At 41.2% G+C, this 12,535-nt stretch overlaps 1 protein-coding gene across 3 annotated transcripts in view; it reads left to right on the top strand.

Moving 5' to 3' along the window:
• The window catches only part of MYO6 (myosin VI), a 165,825-nt gene that overhangs the window by 48,930 nt on the left and 104,360 nt on the right, over nt 1–12,535 (top strand). For all 3 annotated transcript variants that reach the window (XM_026654567.2, XM_026654564.2, XM_024193955.2), the window contains exons 3-4: nt 5,965–6,034; nt 11,843–11,916. In XM_026654567.2, the coding sequence (XP_026510352.1) occupies nt 5,965–6,034; nt 11,843–11,916 (144 nt within the window). The remainder of the gene's footprint in view (nt 1–5,964; nt 6,035–11,842; nt 11,917–12,535) is intronic.

The following is a 12,535-nucleotide window of genomic DNA, read 5'->3' as shown; positions in this document are numbered from 1 at the left end:
ACAGTTTGATTCTACTGCCTGGTGCAAAGTCCATATTTAATTTACAGTGATATACCAGTGACATAGAATCATAGAATATCAGGGTTGGAAGGGACCTCAGGAGGTCATCTAGTCCAACCCCCTGCTCAAAGCAGGACCAATTCCCGACTAAATCATCCCAGCCAGGGCTTTGTCAAGCCGGGCTTTAAAAACCTCCAAGGAAGGAGATTCCACCACCTCCCTAGGTAACCCATTCCAGTGCTTCACCACCCTCCTAGTGAAATAGTGTTTCCTAATATCCCACCTAGACCTCCCCCACTGCAACTTGAGACCATTGTTCCTTGTTCTGTCATCTGCCACCACTGAGAACAGCCGAGCTCCATCCTCTTTGGAACCCCCCTTCAGGTAGTTGAAAGCAGCTATCAAATCCCCCCTCATTCTTTTCTTCTGGAGACTTAACAATCCCAGTTCCCTCAGCCTCTCCTCATAAGTCATGTGCTCCAGACCCCTAATCATTTTTATTGCCCTCCGCTGGACTCTTTCCAATTTTTCCACATCCTCCTTGTAGTGTGGGGCCCAAAACTGGACACAGTACTCCAGATGTGGCCTCACCAATGTCGAATAAAGGGGAACGATCACGTTCCTCGATCTGCTGGCAATGCCCCTACTTATACAGCCCAAAATGCCGTTGGCCTTCTTGGCAACAAGAGCACACTGTTGACTCATATCCAGCTTCTCGTCCACTGTGACCCCTAGGTCCTCTTCTGCAGAACTGCTTCCTAGCCATTCGGTCCCTAGTCTGTAGCAGTGCATAGGATTCTTCCGTCCTAAGTGCAGGACTCTGCACTTGTCCTTGTTGAACCTCATCAGTTTTTTTTTTGGCCCAATCCTCTAATTTGTCTAGGTCCCTCTGTATCTGATCCCTACCCTCCAGTGTATCTACCACGCCTCCCAGTTTAGTGTCATCTACAAACTTGCTGAGAGTGCAGTCCACACCACCCTCCAGATCATTAATAAAGATATTAAACAAAACCGGCCCCAGGACCGACCCTTGGGGCACTCCGCTTGAAACCGGCTGCCAACTAGACATGGAGCCATTGATCACTACCCGTTGAGCCCGATGATCTAGCCAGCTTTCTATCCACCTTACAGTCCATTCATCCAGCCCATACTACTTTAACTTGGCGGCAAGAATACTGTGGGAGACCGTATCAAAAGCTTTGCTAAAGTCAAGGAATAACACATCCACTGCTTTCCCCTCATCAACAGAGCCAGTTATCTCATCATAGAAGGCAATTAGGTTAGTCAGGTACGACTTCCCCTTGGTGAATCCATGCTGACTGTTCCTGATCCTCTAAGTGTTTCATAATTGATTCCTTGAGGACCTGCTCCATGATTTTTCCAGGGACTGAGGTGAGGCCGACTGGCCTGTAGTTCCCCGGATCCTCCTCCTTCCCTTTTTTAAAGATGGGCACTACATTAGCCTTTTTCCAGTCATCCAGGACCTCCCCCGATCGCCATGAGTTTTCAAAGATGAGGGCCAATGGTTCCGCAATCACATCCGCCAACTCCTTTAGCACCCTCAGATGCAGTGCATCCGGCCCCATTGATTTGTGCTCATCCAGTTTTTCTAAATAGTCCCGAACCACTTCTTTCTCCACGGAGGGCTGGTCACCTCCTCCCCATACTGTGCTGCCCAGTCCAGCAGTCTGGGAGCTGACCTTGTTTGTGAAGACAGAGGCAAAAAAAGCATTGAGTACATTAGCTTTTTCCACATCCTCTGTCACTAGGTTGCCTCCCTCATTCAGTAAGGGGCCCACACTTTCCTTGACTTTCTTCTTGTTGCTAACATACCTGAAGAAACCCTTCTTGTTACTCTTAACATCTCTTGCTAGCTGCAACTCCAAGTGCGATTTGGCCTTCCTGATTTCACTCTTGCATGCCTGAGCGATATTTTTATACTCCTCCCTGGTCATTTGTCCAATCTTCCACTTCTTGTAAGCTTCTTTTTTGCATTTAAGGTCAGCAAGGATTTCACTGTTAAGCCAAGCTGGTCGCCTGCCATATTTACTATTCTTTCTACACATCGGGATGGTTTGTTCCTGCAACCGCAATAAGGATTCTTTAAAATACAGCCAGCTCTCCTCGACCCCTTTGCCCTTCATGTTGTTCTCCCAGGGGATCCTGCCCTGAGGGAGTCAGTCTGCTTTTCTGAAGTCCAGGGTCCATATTCTGCTGCTCTCCTTTCTTCCTTGTGTCAGGATCCTGAACTCGACCATCTCATGGTCACTGCCTCCCAGGTTCCCATCCACTCTTGCTTCCCCTACTAATTCTTCCCTGTTTGTGAGCAGCAGGTCAAGAAAAACTCTGCCCCTAGTTGGTTCCTCCAGCACTTGCACCAGGAAATTGTCCCCTACACTTTCCAAAAGCTTCCTGGATTGTCTGCACCCCTGTATTGCTGTCCCAGCAGATATCAGGGTGATTAAAGTCTCCCATGAGAACCAGGGCCTGCGATCTAGCAACTTCTGTTAGTTGCCGGAAGAAAGCCTCGTCCACCTCATCCCCTTGGTCTGGTGGTCTATAGCAGACTCCGACCACGGCATCACCCTTGTTGCTCACACTTCTCAACTTTATCCAGAGACTCTCAGGTTTTTCTGCAGTTTCATACCGGAGCTCTGAGCAGTCATACTCCTCTCTTACATACAACGCAACTCCTCCACCTTTTCTGCCCTGCCTGTCCTTCCTGAACAGTTTATATCCATCCATGACAGTACTCCAGTCATGTGAGTTATCCCACCAAGTCTCTGTTATTCCAATCGCATCATAGTTCCCTGACTGTGCCAGGACTTCCAGTTCTCCCTGCTTGTTTCCCAGGCTTCTTGCATTTGTGTATGCAACCTTGAGTTCCTACTGGAAGGCTATGTTGTGGGTGTATGAATGTTGAAGCAAAAAGGTCAAGTCTCTGTAGCATAATGTTCTTAAAATGTTAATGAAAAGGAAGTTTTATACAAATCTCAACATTAAATGCTTCCTTAGGGCATTGCTTTTATTCCAGCCCTGCAAGGCCATAGAGCATGACCTTGGAACCTCATTCTGCTCTTCAGAGCACTACCCAGAATGAACCTCTGCAGGAGGTGTTGTTACATTCCTATCCATTAGAGTAGGATTTCAAATGGCTACTATCTCCAATCAGACAATTTTTTTTATTTGAAGTTGGAAGCTTCCTCTAACAGGACCCAATATTATACCTTTAATTCAGTCCTCACAATTGTCACAGCATTCATTTCCTAAGTACATTCAAGACTATTCTCCTTTGGTTAAGTATCATAGTCCAGCACTTAGGAGCAGTGAAAATCTCAGGGCAGTGTTGTCATATCTCCAATATAGAAACCTGCTAGATGGCCAATAAAGCAGAAGTTCACCAAATTCTGCATATTGGTCATTCAATCCTAGCCAATGCCATTTCCTTTTTTTGACAGAAGTCTTATCCATGCCTTAGTGCACATGGTTTGGTGGAGGAGGTATTTGTACAGGATATTTACCTTGTTTTGGTTTTCCACATTTAAAGGATGATCCTGCTTCCCATCCTGGAGGCACACTGCTATGAAAGCTCCATTGTAATAGATCTGTGGACCTTAGCATGAAGAGAAACAGGAAGACTTCCTTTCTTTGGGGAATAAGGTCCTCAGATCTGTCCTACCCTGGAGACAAATAGATCATCCAGGATAGAGATGGAAATTGACACTTAAGGATTTGTGGGTTTTGTTATTTTCGGTTTTTTTGTTTTGTTTTGTTACGTGGGATTTACCATGCTCTCAGTAGGAGAAATTGTTGTGCTTTTCCTTCAAAGTATATTTAACATCTGTAATTTAGGAAAGTAGATTTGAATTTTTTCTGACTGGGGGGAATTTCAGGAGGCTGAGTAGTTCTCTGCTACCAGTGACTGACAGGACTGGTTTTGCCCCCAAGCTTCAAGCAGACTGAAAGGAAACATGCTGGGAGAGAAGGTGGACTCCGGCTCACTTGGCCCCTGTCCCCAGCAGATGGGTCTGGGAAGGGGTTGGCCTGCTGTTGCTGCCTCAGCCAGGCTCTCTCAGGCAGAGTGGCCAGCATGAGAAGTGGCTGGTCCTGCCCCTTCTGCTCCTGGCCTGGCTGCCAGGGAAAGGGGCTGAGCATGCTAGGCAGAGGGAGAGCCCCTATTCCCCCCCTAGCAGGCCAAGCAGAAATCGGGGGGGGGGGGGGGGGGGGGGGCCCCTTGTCCCTTTTTTCCCCCCCCCCCCCATGTGTTACCTATGAAAGGGCTCTCCATGGCTGCAACATGCTTCACTGAACAACATTTGTATCTAGCAGCTATATAGATTTCCCGAGGAGGTCTGGCTAATCTAGATTCTGACCATCTCCAAGGCAATGTGTAGCCCCTCCTTTAGGATGTTTTGGCACATAACACTAATGAGAGGTAGGAGGAAAAAAACGGGAGTGTCAGGACAAGAAGTGTATGACCCATGAAGAGTCTCCTATACCAGGGAAGGAAATCGTGGAAGCCTTTTTACTGTTTTCCAACTGGCGACACTTAGTTTATAGATACTTTAATACTTCAATTTAAGAAACCTGCCACTTCAAAATGAAGTGGAATTGTGGCTGCTTAATGCTGTGTGAAATTTTAGATTGGGTGACCTACATTGTATTATTTCTATTGTATCGAAGTAAGAGGGTGTTTTAGACTGCGACAGAAAACAGGATGTTTATCATGAGGGTGTCTCACTGAGCAAAGTTTTAAATAGACAAACTTGCTTAAAATGTTAAGATCATTATTTATGCTAGACAAAGATCTTGTTGCTTGTCTTTTGCCATTTTAGATAAAGTAGACTAATCTCACTGCCTTAATCCCCTTATCCTCATGGAAATTATCTTTGTAGCAGCATAGGAGCTGTAACATTAATTGATACAACAAGGTTCATTCATAGATAGCTACAATTCTCTAATGCAAATAACCTGTGCATGCTGTATAGACTCAGATAAAATGTCCGAACAAAAGTGTGTAATTGGTTAAAAAATGCAATAGCATGTTTGTACACTGTGGACACTCTGATAGATCTGTTCTTGCATGTTTCTCTTTCCTTTTTTAAAACAATATAAATTACAATTTCTGGAGTATTAAAGAGACAAGTTTGCTCTTGTTACAAATTTGTTCCAGTGAGTGATGAACACCGGGTAAGTGGTTTTCTTGTGTAACTGAAATAAAGGATTAAAGGAAGTGCTTGTAAAATCAAAATTCAGTGTTTGGGAATATACTGTGTGTTACTATTTATATAGCTAATGTACTGTATTTTAAAATGGGAATGTATTTAAATGGGATAGGAGTACTGAAGCATGATTGAGGGTACTATCCTAGGAATCGGGAGACTTGGATCTTATTCCCTAGAGCTGCTATTGACTTGCTGTGTAACTCTGAACAAGTCCCATCTTTTTTGAATGTGTTTCCTTTTGAATAAAATACATATAACTGTGTTACTGTTTTCTATAATACCCATCACTGAAGTATCTAAATATGTGGGGATAGTGCTTATCTTTAAAGCACTTAGCATTTTTCATTCATAGATCCCCAAGTATTAGTAGCAGTAGTACAGTTGAGACCACAATGGTTGCTGTAGTGCAGCTATCTTTACCATTAGCATCTCTCCATTTGTCTAAATACGAGAATGATAAATGCTCTTGATCAGGGGTGTATCTTTGTTTATACAATACCTATTATGATGAGGCCCAAATCCTTGATCAGTGTCCTTAGGAGCAACTGCAGTAGAAGTAAATTGTTGCGGTGGTTGGGTGAACACACTAAAACCTGCCACAGTAAAATATAGAAATGGCAAATTTTCACTTTTCTTAACACAAATAATACATTTATTGAAAACATAGCTCAGAACATCTTAGAGCCACTTTCCCATCTACAGTTGAAATTCTGAGAATATCAATGTTTTTATCTGACAGACTTTTCTGGCTGTTATCAACCAAGTGTTTCCTGCAGAAGAGGACAGTAAAAAGGATATGGAGGATAATTGTAAGTATATATTTTAAAGTGTGTGTGTGTGTGTGTGTGTGTGTGTGTGTGTGTGTGTGTGTATATATATATAATAGCAAGGATCCATTTGTTTTGTAACCAAATCTTTACTTCTCTCTGTCTGTTTGCTTGAAGTTGCACATAACATTAATGGGTCTTTATTGCTATAAATGTGTCCTATGTTTAAACCAATTTTAAGAGGCAGTTGTACCTTACATTTATTGCTGTTCTCAATTCTCAAATGAGCATGCAAAAGGAGAATGTTTCATTCCAGCGTGTGAGCTGCAGTATTCTTATAAAACTGTAACAAAACTAGTGTCAGTTTGATTTGCATATGTTAAATCAACTGCGTCATTGTACAGTAGTGACACGATTCATCAGTTTAATGGAGAGTAGAGTGAGCTACATGCAGCAATACAGGGCTTGATTTGATCTTTTGTTATGTGTTGAAAAACTACCTGTTTGGTCAGACAGCACTCAAGTTTGGGGGTAGTAATGGAAGAGGGATGCTGTATACCCAAAATGTTAAGGCTATTGTACACTTGTGTACTTTTCCTCCTTTTTTTAATCTGGCAGCAGTGGCTATAATTTTATTGTTGCCTTATGCAATATAATCTGTTTGAAGAGTGGTTTATTTTCTGTGGGGAAAAAACTGAAGAAGTTGTCTTTTTAAATTTTGCTTCCCAGGGACTGTTGGCCTGGATGTTTGAGATTGCCTTTTACATGGTCGCCAAGACTAGCTTCTGCTGTTCTTAATATAAAATACATAGAGGGTGAGATTTTCAAAAGCACTACATGACTTAGGACCATAAGCAATAGCATCTACTTCCTGTGACTGAACCTAGATATGTAGCCACTCTGCAACAATGAGGAAAACAAGACCTGAAGCTTGTGATATGTACAGTGTAGGGTCATTATGGGTCATTTTCTGTTAGAAGGTTGTCTTTTCACTGCTTATAATTTTGCCAAAGTCTTAACTATTTGGGCTGTAATTTTCCATGCTGGGTGTCTGTCTCAGGCTTATTTTTTATTTATTGATTGATTTAAAATGTCAAATAATCGAGCAGTTTCTGAGAACAAGGTTAGGAAAAAATACTTTGCTTGTATTCTTGAAAAAAAATTGTTCACTGCCATTTCATTGAGATGCTCTAGAACCTCAGTTTTTTGGAGCAGGAACTCGATGTTTTGTAAGGAAGTTACCCTGTGGTAACAGGGATGTGCATTTTACCGTCTCTGTGAAAATCCACCCCAGTTTGACTGGGTTATAAGCATCTGACTATAAGTTCTCATATTTATTTAGTTATTTATTTTATTTGTCATAAACAATCTGGTCAAGCCAAGCCATAGCGTTCTTATCAGCAATGTTCAAGGCACGAATACCTCTAGGAAGTTCAGTCATTTTGCAGTCTTCAACAATGTGTGTCATGGTTTGTGGCTGCCCACATTGACATAGTGACCTCTTGTATACTCAGTAGAGACTTGTTGGAGTCTGGCAACTAAATTCTCCAAAGATTCCATCTGCAGTGAGCATGCTCCATCCTTACACATCTCCTAGCTGTTGCCTGGACTGCACAATGAGCTATCTCCACAGAGCAAGTGAGCATGCTTCATCCCTGGACTGCAAGGGATGAGCAGTACTTTCCCTACAATTTCTCCTCATGAATCCTGGGAGCTGATTCTCTCTCCTGTGCCTTCAGTGCCTCCCTGGTTGTGCCCAGGCAGTGTGGAGGAGAAAGAGGAAGCATCCTTGTTGAGATAGCTGTGGGAGGCAGACTTGTTGAAAGTCTCTGGTAAGGGTAGAAGCGGTAAAAAACGAGGATTATCATTGTAGGGTTCTACAGTAGACCACCTAACCAGGAAGAAAAGATGGATGAGACCTTGTTTAAACAACTTAATGAAATCTTCCAAAACAGAGGATTTGATGGTGATGGGGGACTTACCCAGACATCTGTTGGGAAAATAATACAGCAGGACACAGATTATCCAACAAGTTCTTGGAATGCATTGGTGACAACTTTTTATTACAGAAGACAGAGAAAGTGACTAGCGAAGAGGCTATTCTGGATTTGATGCTGACAAACCGGGAGGAACTTGAGTGACAGTGACCATGAAATGATAGAGTTCATGATTCTCAGGAATGGTAGGAGGAAAACAGCAGAATAGAGACAATGAACTCCACAGAGGCAGACTTTAGCAAAGCCAGATATTTGGTAGGTAAGATCCAATGGGAAGCAAGTCTAAGGGGAAAAAAAAGCTCAGGAGAGTTTGCAGTTTTTTAAAGAGACATTAAGTGCACAAAAGCAGACTATCCAAATGCATAAGAAAGATGGGAAATATGGTAAGAGGCCAATCTGGCTTAACCAAGAAATTTTCGATGACTTGAAACTCGAAAAAGAGTCCTACAAGAAGTGGAAATTAGGTCAAATTACAAAGGATGAACATAAAAAACCCAACAACAAGCATGTAGGGACAAAATTAAAAAGGCCAAGGCACAAAATGAGATTAAAGTAGGTAGAAATATAAAGGGTAATATGAAAACATTTTACAAATTCATGGGAAGCAAGAGGAAGGCCAGGGACCAGGTAGGCCCATTACTTATTGAGGAGGGAAAGACAATAGAAAACACAGCAATGGCCAAAATGTTAAATGCCTTTTGTATTTCAGTTTTCAGCAAAAAAGTTAGCAATGACTGGGTGACTAACATAGAGAACATCAGTGAAATGTGGTAGGATCAGACTCTTAAAATAGGAAAAGAACAAGTTAAGAATTACTTAGACAAGTTAGATGTTTTCAGGTTGGCAGGGCCTGATGCAAGAAACTGTCTGAACAGATCTCTGAGTCATTAGTGATTATCTTTGAGAACTTGTGGAGGACGTGAATGATACCTGAGAACTGGAAAAGGGCAAATATAGTACCTATCTATAAAAAGTGGAATGAGGACAACCCAGGGAATTATGTACCATTCAGAGTAATTTAGGTACCCAGAAATATAATGGAACAAATAATCAAACAATCAAAGAAAATAAGATGATAAATAACAGTCAGCATGGATTTATCAAGAACAAGTCATGTCAAACCAGCCTTATAGTTTCTTTGACAGGGTAACAAGCCTTGTGGATAGGGGGGAAGCAGTAGCTATCGTAGATTTCTACTTTAGTAAGGCTTTTGTATCACATGACCTTCTCATAAACAAACTTTAAAAAATAATAACCCCTTCAACTGAAGCAACAACCTTTTGATGGGAGAAGAGATTTTAATTTATTTTAGGGACAGAACAAAATGTGGACCCTTTATCCTTAGGATCTTCATAAGCTTGCTCTCTTCTTCCCTTCAAAGAACTTTTTCTGACTTGGTAGTATTTTCTAAAGATGCAGAAATAGGAGAGGATTGTTCCCCACTATATTTTCTTTCATTTTGAGAGGTCTCTTTTTTAATAGTCATGGGATTATAAATCTCCACATATTCCAGAAATTAACTCTTCCCACAAGGTTAGAATCTGAATTATACTCCTGGGAGAAATCAGAAGAGGAAGAGACTTCACCAGGAGTGTGGAAAGAAGTTGCCTATTTGGCTGATTTTCTGTCCCCATCCAAGTATAATCCTCCTGGAAGGGAAAAGGATAAAGAGTTTGGTAGGATGGAACATATGGATGAGAAATAAATCTCATTAAAGTACCCGATTGTCTGGTTCAGTAAGAACACCTCAGGCTGTCCTCTCAGGAGGAGAGAAATTAGTTTGAGAAATAGGATGAGGAACAATTTGAGGGATTTGCAGACCAGAGCGAGCATCTGCTCAGGATAAAGCCTAAGTATTTCCTTCATTGACCTTACCATAGAAGACTTAGATGTGTAGGAAAGGAGTTTTCCTTCTGCTAGTATCTATTCGTATCCTCCCATAGCTAAAAATGCCTTTCCTAAGCAGTCCACATGTGAAGTCAAGTTACTCTTAGATTGATTCCAGAAAGGGAAGCTCTGCTTCTTGTTGGAGCTGTACACACCAAAGGGCGGCCGTGGGAATCTGCTTCTGTTGCAAGCTGGTCTGGCACATTTGAGTAGGAGGCAGATTCATTGCTCACTGCTGAAGGGAGTGAATGGCATTGGCAGACAGGGCTCTGCTGCTGTTGCCAAGCTCCCATTGTCCACTGCTAAGGTCTGTTGGACTGTAGTTGCTGATTGTGGCAGAAGGAGGAGGATGAAGAGGTTACCAGCTGCCTGTCTGGCCTCAGGGGTCCCAAGGGATTGATGTCCCTGTGGATTGAATTAGCTGGGAAGGTTGACCTTCAGCAATAAGAACTGGATGGTTTTGTTGCAGAGGGGTGTTGAATAACTGTATAAAGTTAAGGCTTGAGAGGGTCCTGATTGGTAGTGGGTCTTGTACCATTTTATACTAAGCTTTTGGTTTCTGGTGTTTGGAAATAGAATGAGTTATTTGAGCCTCAGGAAGTTGAGGAAGAAAAAACATGTTTTTCTGTGCAGGAATCCCTGGAAAAGAGTCCTTCCTGGCCCAAATTCAGAAACAGTGGTCACTTTCTTCAATTTTATGGGTCAATGTCTTCTTGCAGGGTGTGGTGAGCACTTGCACATGAGCAATGCATCAGTAGAGGAGTTAGAGAGCTCATGAGACAGGAAGTACAACTGGCCATCAAGAAAACAGTGAAACTTGACTCTAAACAAAGTACTGTCAAACACTCAAAGGAAACCAACTGAAATAATAGAGATTATTTTGTGTTGCTGATTGTTTAAAGTTTAGCAGTCTGAGGTGTTGTTTGAAACCGAAAAGTAAGGATGTGTGTGTTCTGTGTTTGAAATTCTAACCGGAAACTAAAGAGACCAGGAGTAGAGGAAGTTCCTAGGTTGAGGAAGCTCTACATAAGAGATGTTCACAGAGTAGCTTTAGGGATAATGCTGTTGTTGACATAGATGGAGCGGGTATTGATGCCCTAGAATTAAGACTTCCTAACACTTTCCATTGTTTTCAGTTCTTTATAGCTTTGCCAAACGTTAACCATTCAGGCTGAAACTTTCTACGCTTGCTTTCTGTCTCAAGATGGGTTTTTTTAAAGTTTTTCCATAAAATTGGTTTGCCCATTTTCAGCAAGGAGGTTAAGGAAAAATAGGTAGTTTTGTTAATGTAAATTTTTTTTCTAATAGTTTCTTTGCGCACCTACAGAGTTTGGAGCAGGGATTTTATATATATGGCCAAGACAATTGTCCAGGGATCAGAGGGATGCTTTTTGTTGTCCCCATGAAAATACACCCTGATTTGACCAAGTTGTGAACATTTGAAAATCACCACTTGGATATGCTACGGATTAGCAATTTCAACTACCTAGCTGTTGGCATTTTTCTGTATGCACAATGGCAGAGAAAGATTTGAAGGAGGATAAGTTGGTGCCTTTATGGATTTTTACAAGAAGTTGGTTGCCATGTCTAAGGGGCAGTATGGAGGAAAGCATGAATGTGCTTGTGGGAAAAGCTGTTGAGGGAGTTTGGGGCTGCTATCATTGATGGAGTGAAGTCAGAGATTGACACTTCCATGTTCTAATGTTCTTTGTTAAATGTTATAAGAAAATAATATTATTTGATATTGTCACAGTAAATTTAGGTAGACATTTTCCAGACAAACTATATTTCTTTAAGTTGATAGTGTCCCTTTAAAAGGTTTTGAAGGAATCAGCAGGATTAAACTACTCATGGGCCAAAAAAGAGGAGGGGAAGCAGAATTCTTCTTAATGCTGAATTTCAGTTGAGTGATCGTACACTAAGATGGTTATTTGTCAAAATATCTGTGTGGGTTTTTAAATTGCAGGTTCACTAATGTACTTAAATGAAGCTACACTCCTTCACAATATCAAAGTGCGGTACTGTAAAGACAGAATTTATGTAAGTATTACATATTGTATTAGCTTGTATAATATGCCAAATAAATGTAATTATACTGTTTATTATGTAATATTTTTGTGCCATTTTGTTTTATAGCAGAAAATAGCCCAAGCATAATTGGTAGCATTTATGAATGTTAGGGTTTTTGATAAGGAAAGTCTGGTGTGCCACCTCATTCAGATGGGTAAAAGTAGTCAGTTAATTAGGTAATTGGGTAATTTGGACTTTCTGTATGTTGTTTAGTTCATTATTTTATTACATGGTAGCAAATTGCATTCCTTTAGGTATGCTACTTTGCCAGTAGGTCTGCTGTTACCAAAGATGTCTCTTTTTCTTCATTATTTTTGAACGAAGCAAACAGGTGCCTCCTTTGACACTTTCTAGCTCAGATGACCATCTTAATCTTTTATATTGCTATCAAATTGCCTAATTATACTTAATGAATTCTGACTAAATTACATTTAGTCCTTGCCATCTGCCCTGGCAATGACAGCTGTGAAATAGAAGAGAGGCAACAAGCGTAGGGGGGCGGGAAAATCCATATAGTTATATAAAATTATTTTTCTTCACCTTATAAAAAAAAAAAAAAAAAAAAAAAAAAAAAAAAAAAAAAAAAAAA

The sequence above is a fragment of the Terrapene carolina genome, unplaced genomic scaffold, assembly GCF_002925995.2.
Source record: "Terrapene carolina triunguis isolate 2854851 unplaced genomic scaffold, T_m_triunguis-2.0 Scaffold42, whole genome shotgun sequence".
Lineage (NCBI taxonomy): Eukaryota > Metazoa > Chordata > Testudines > Emydidae > Terrapene > Terrapene triunguis.
This window is presented reverse-complemented; position numbering and strand designations above follow the sequence as displayed.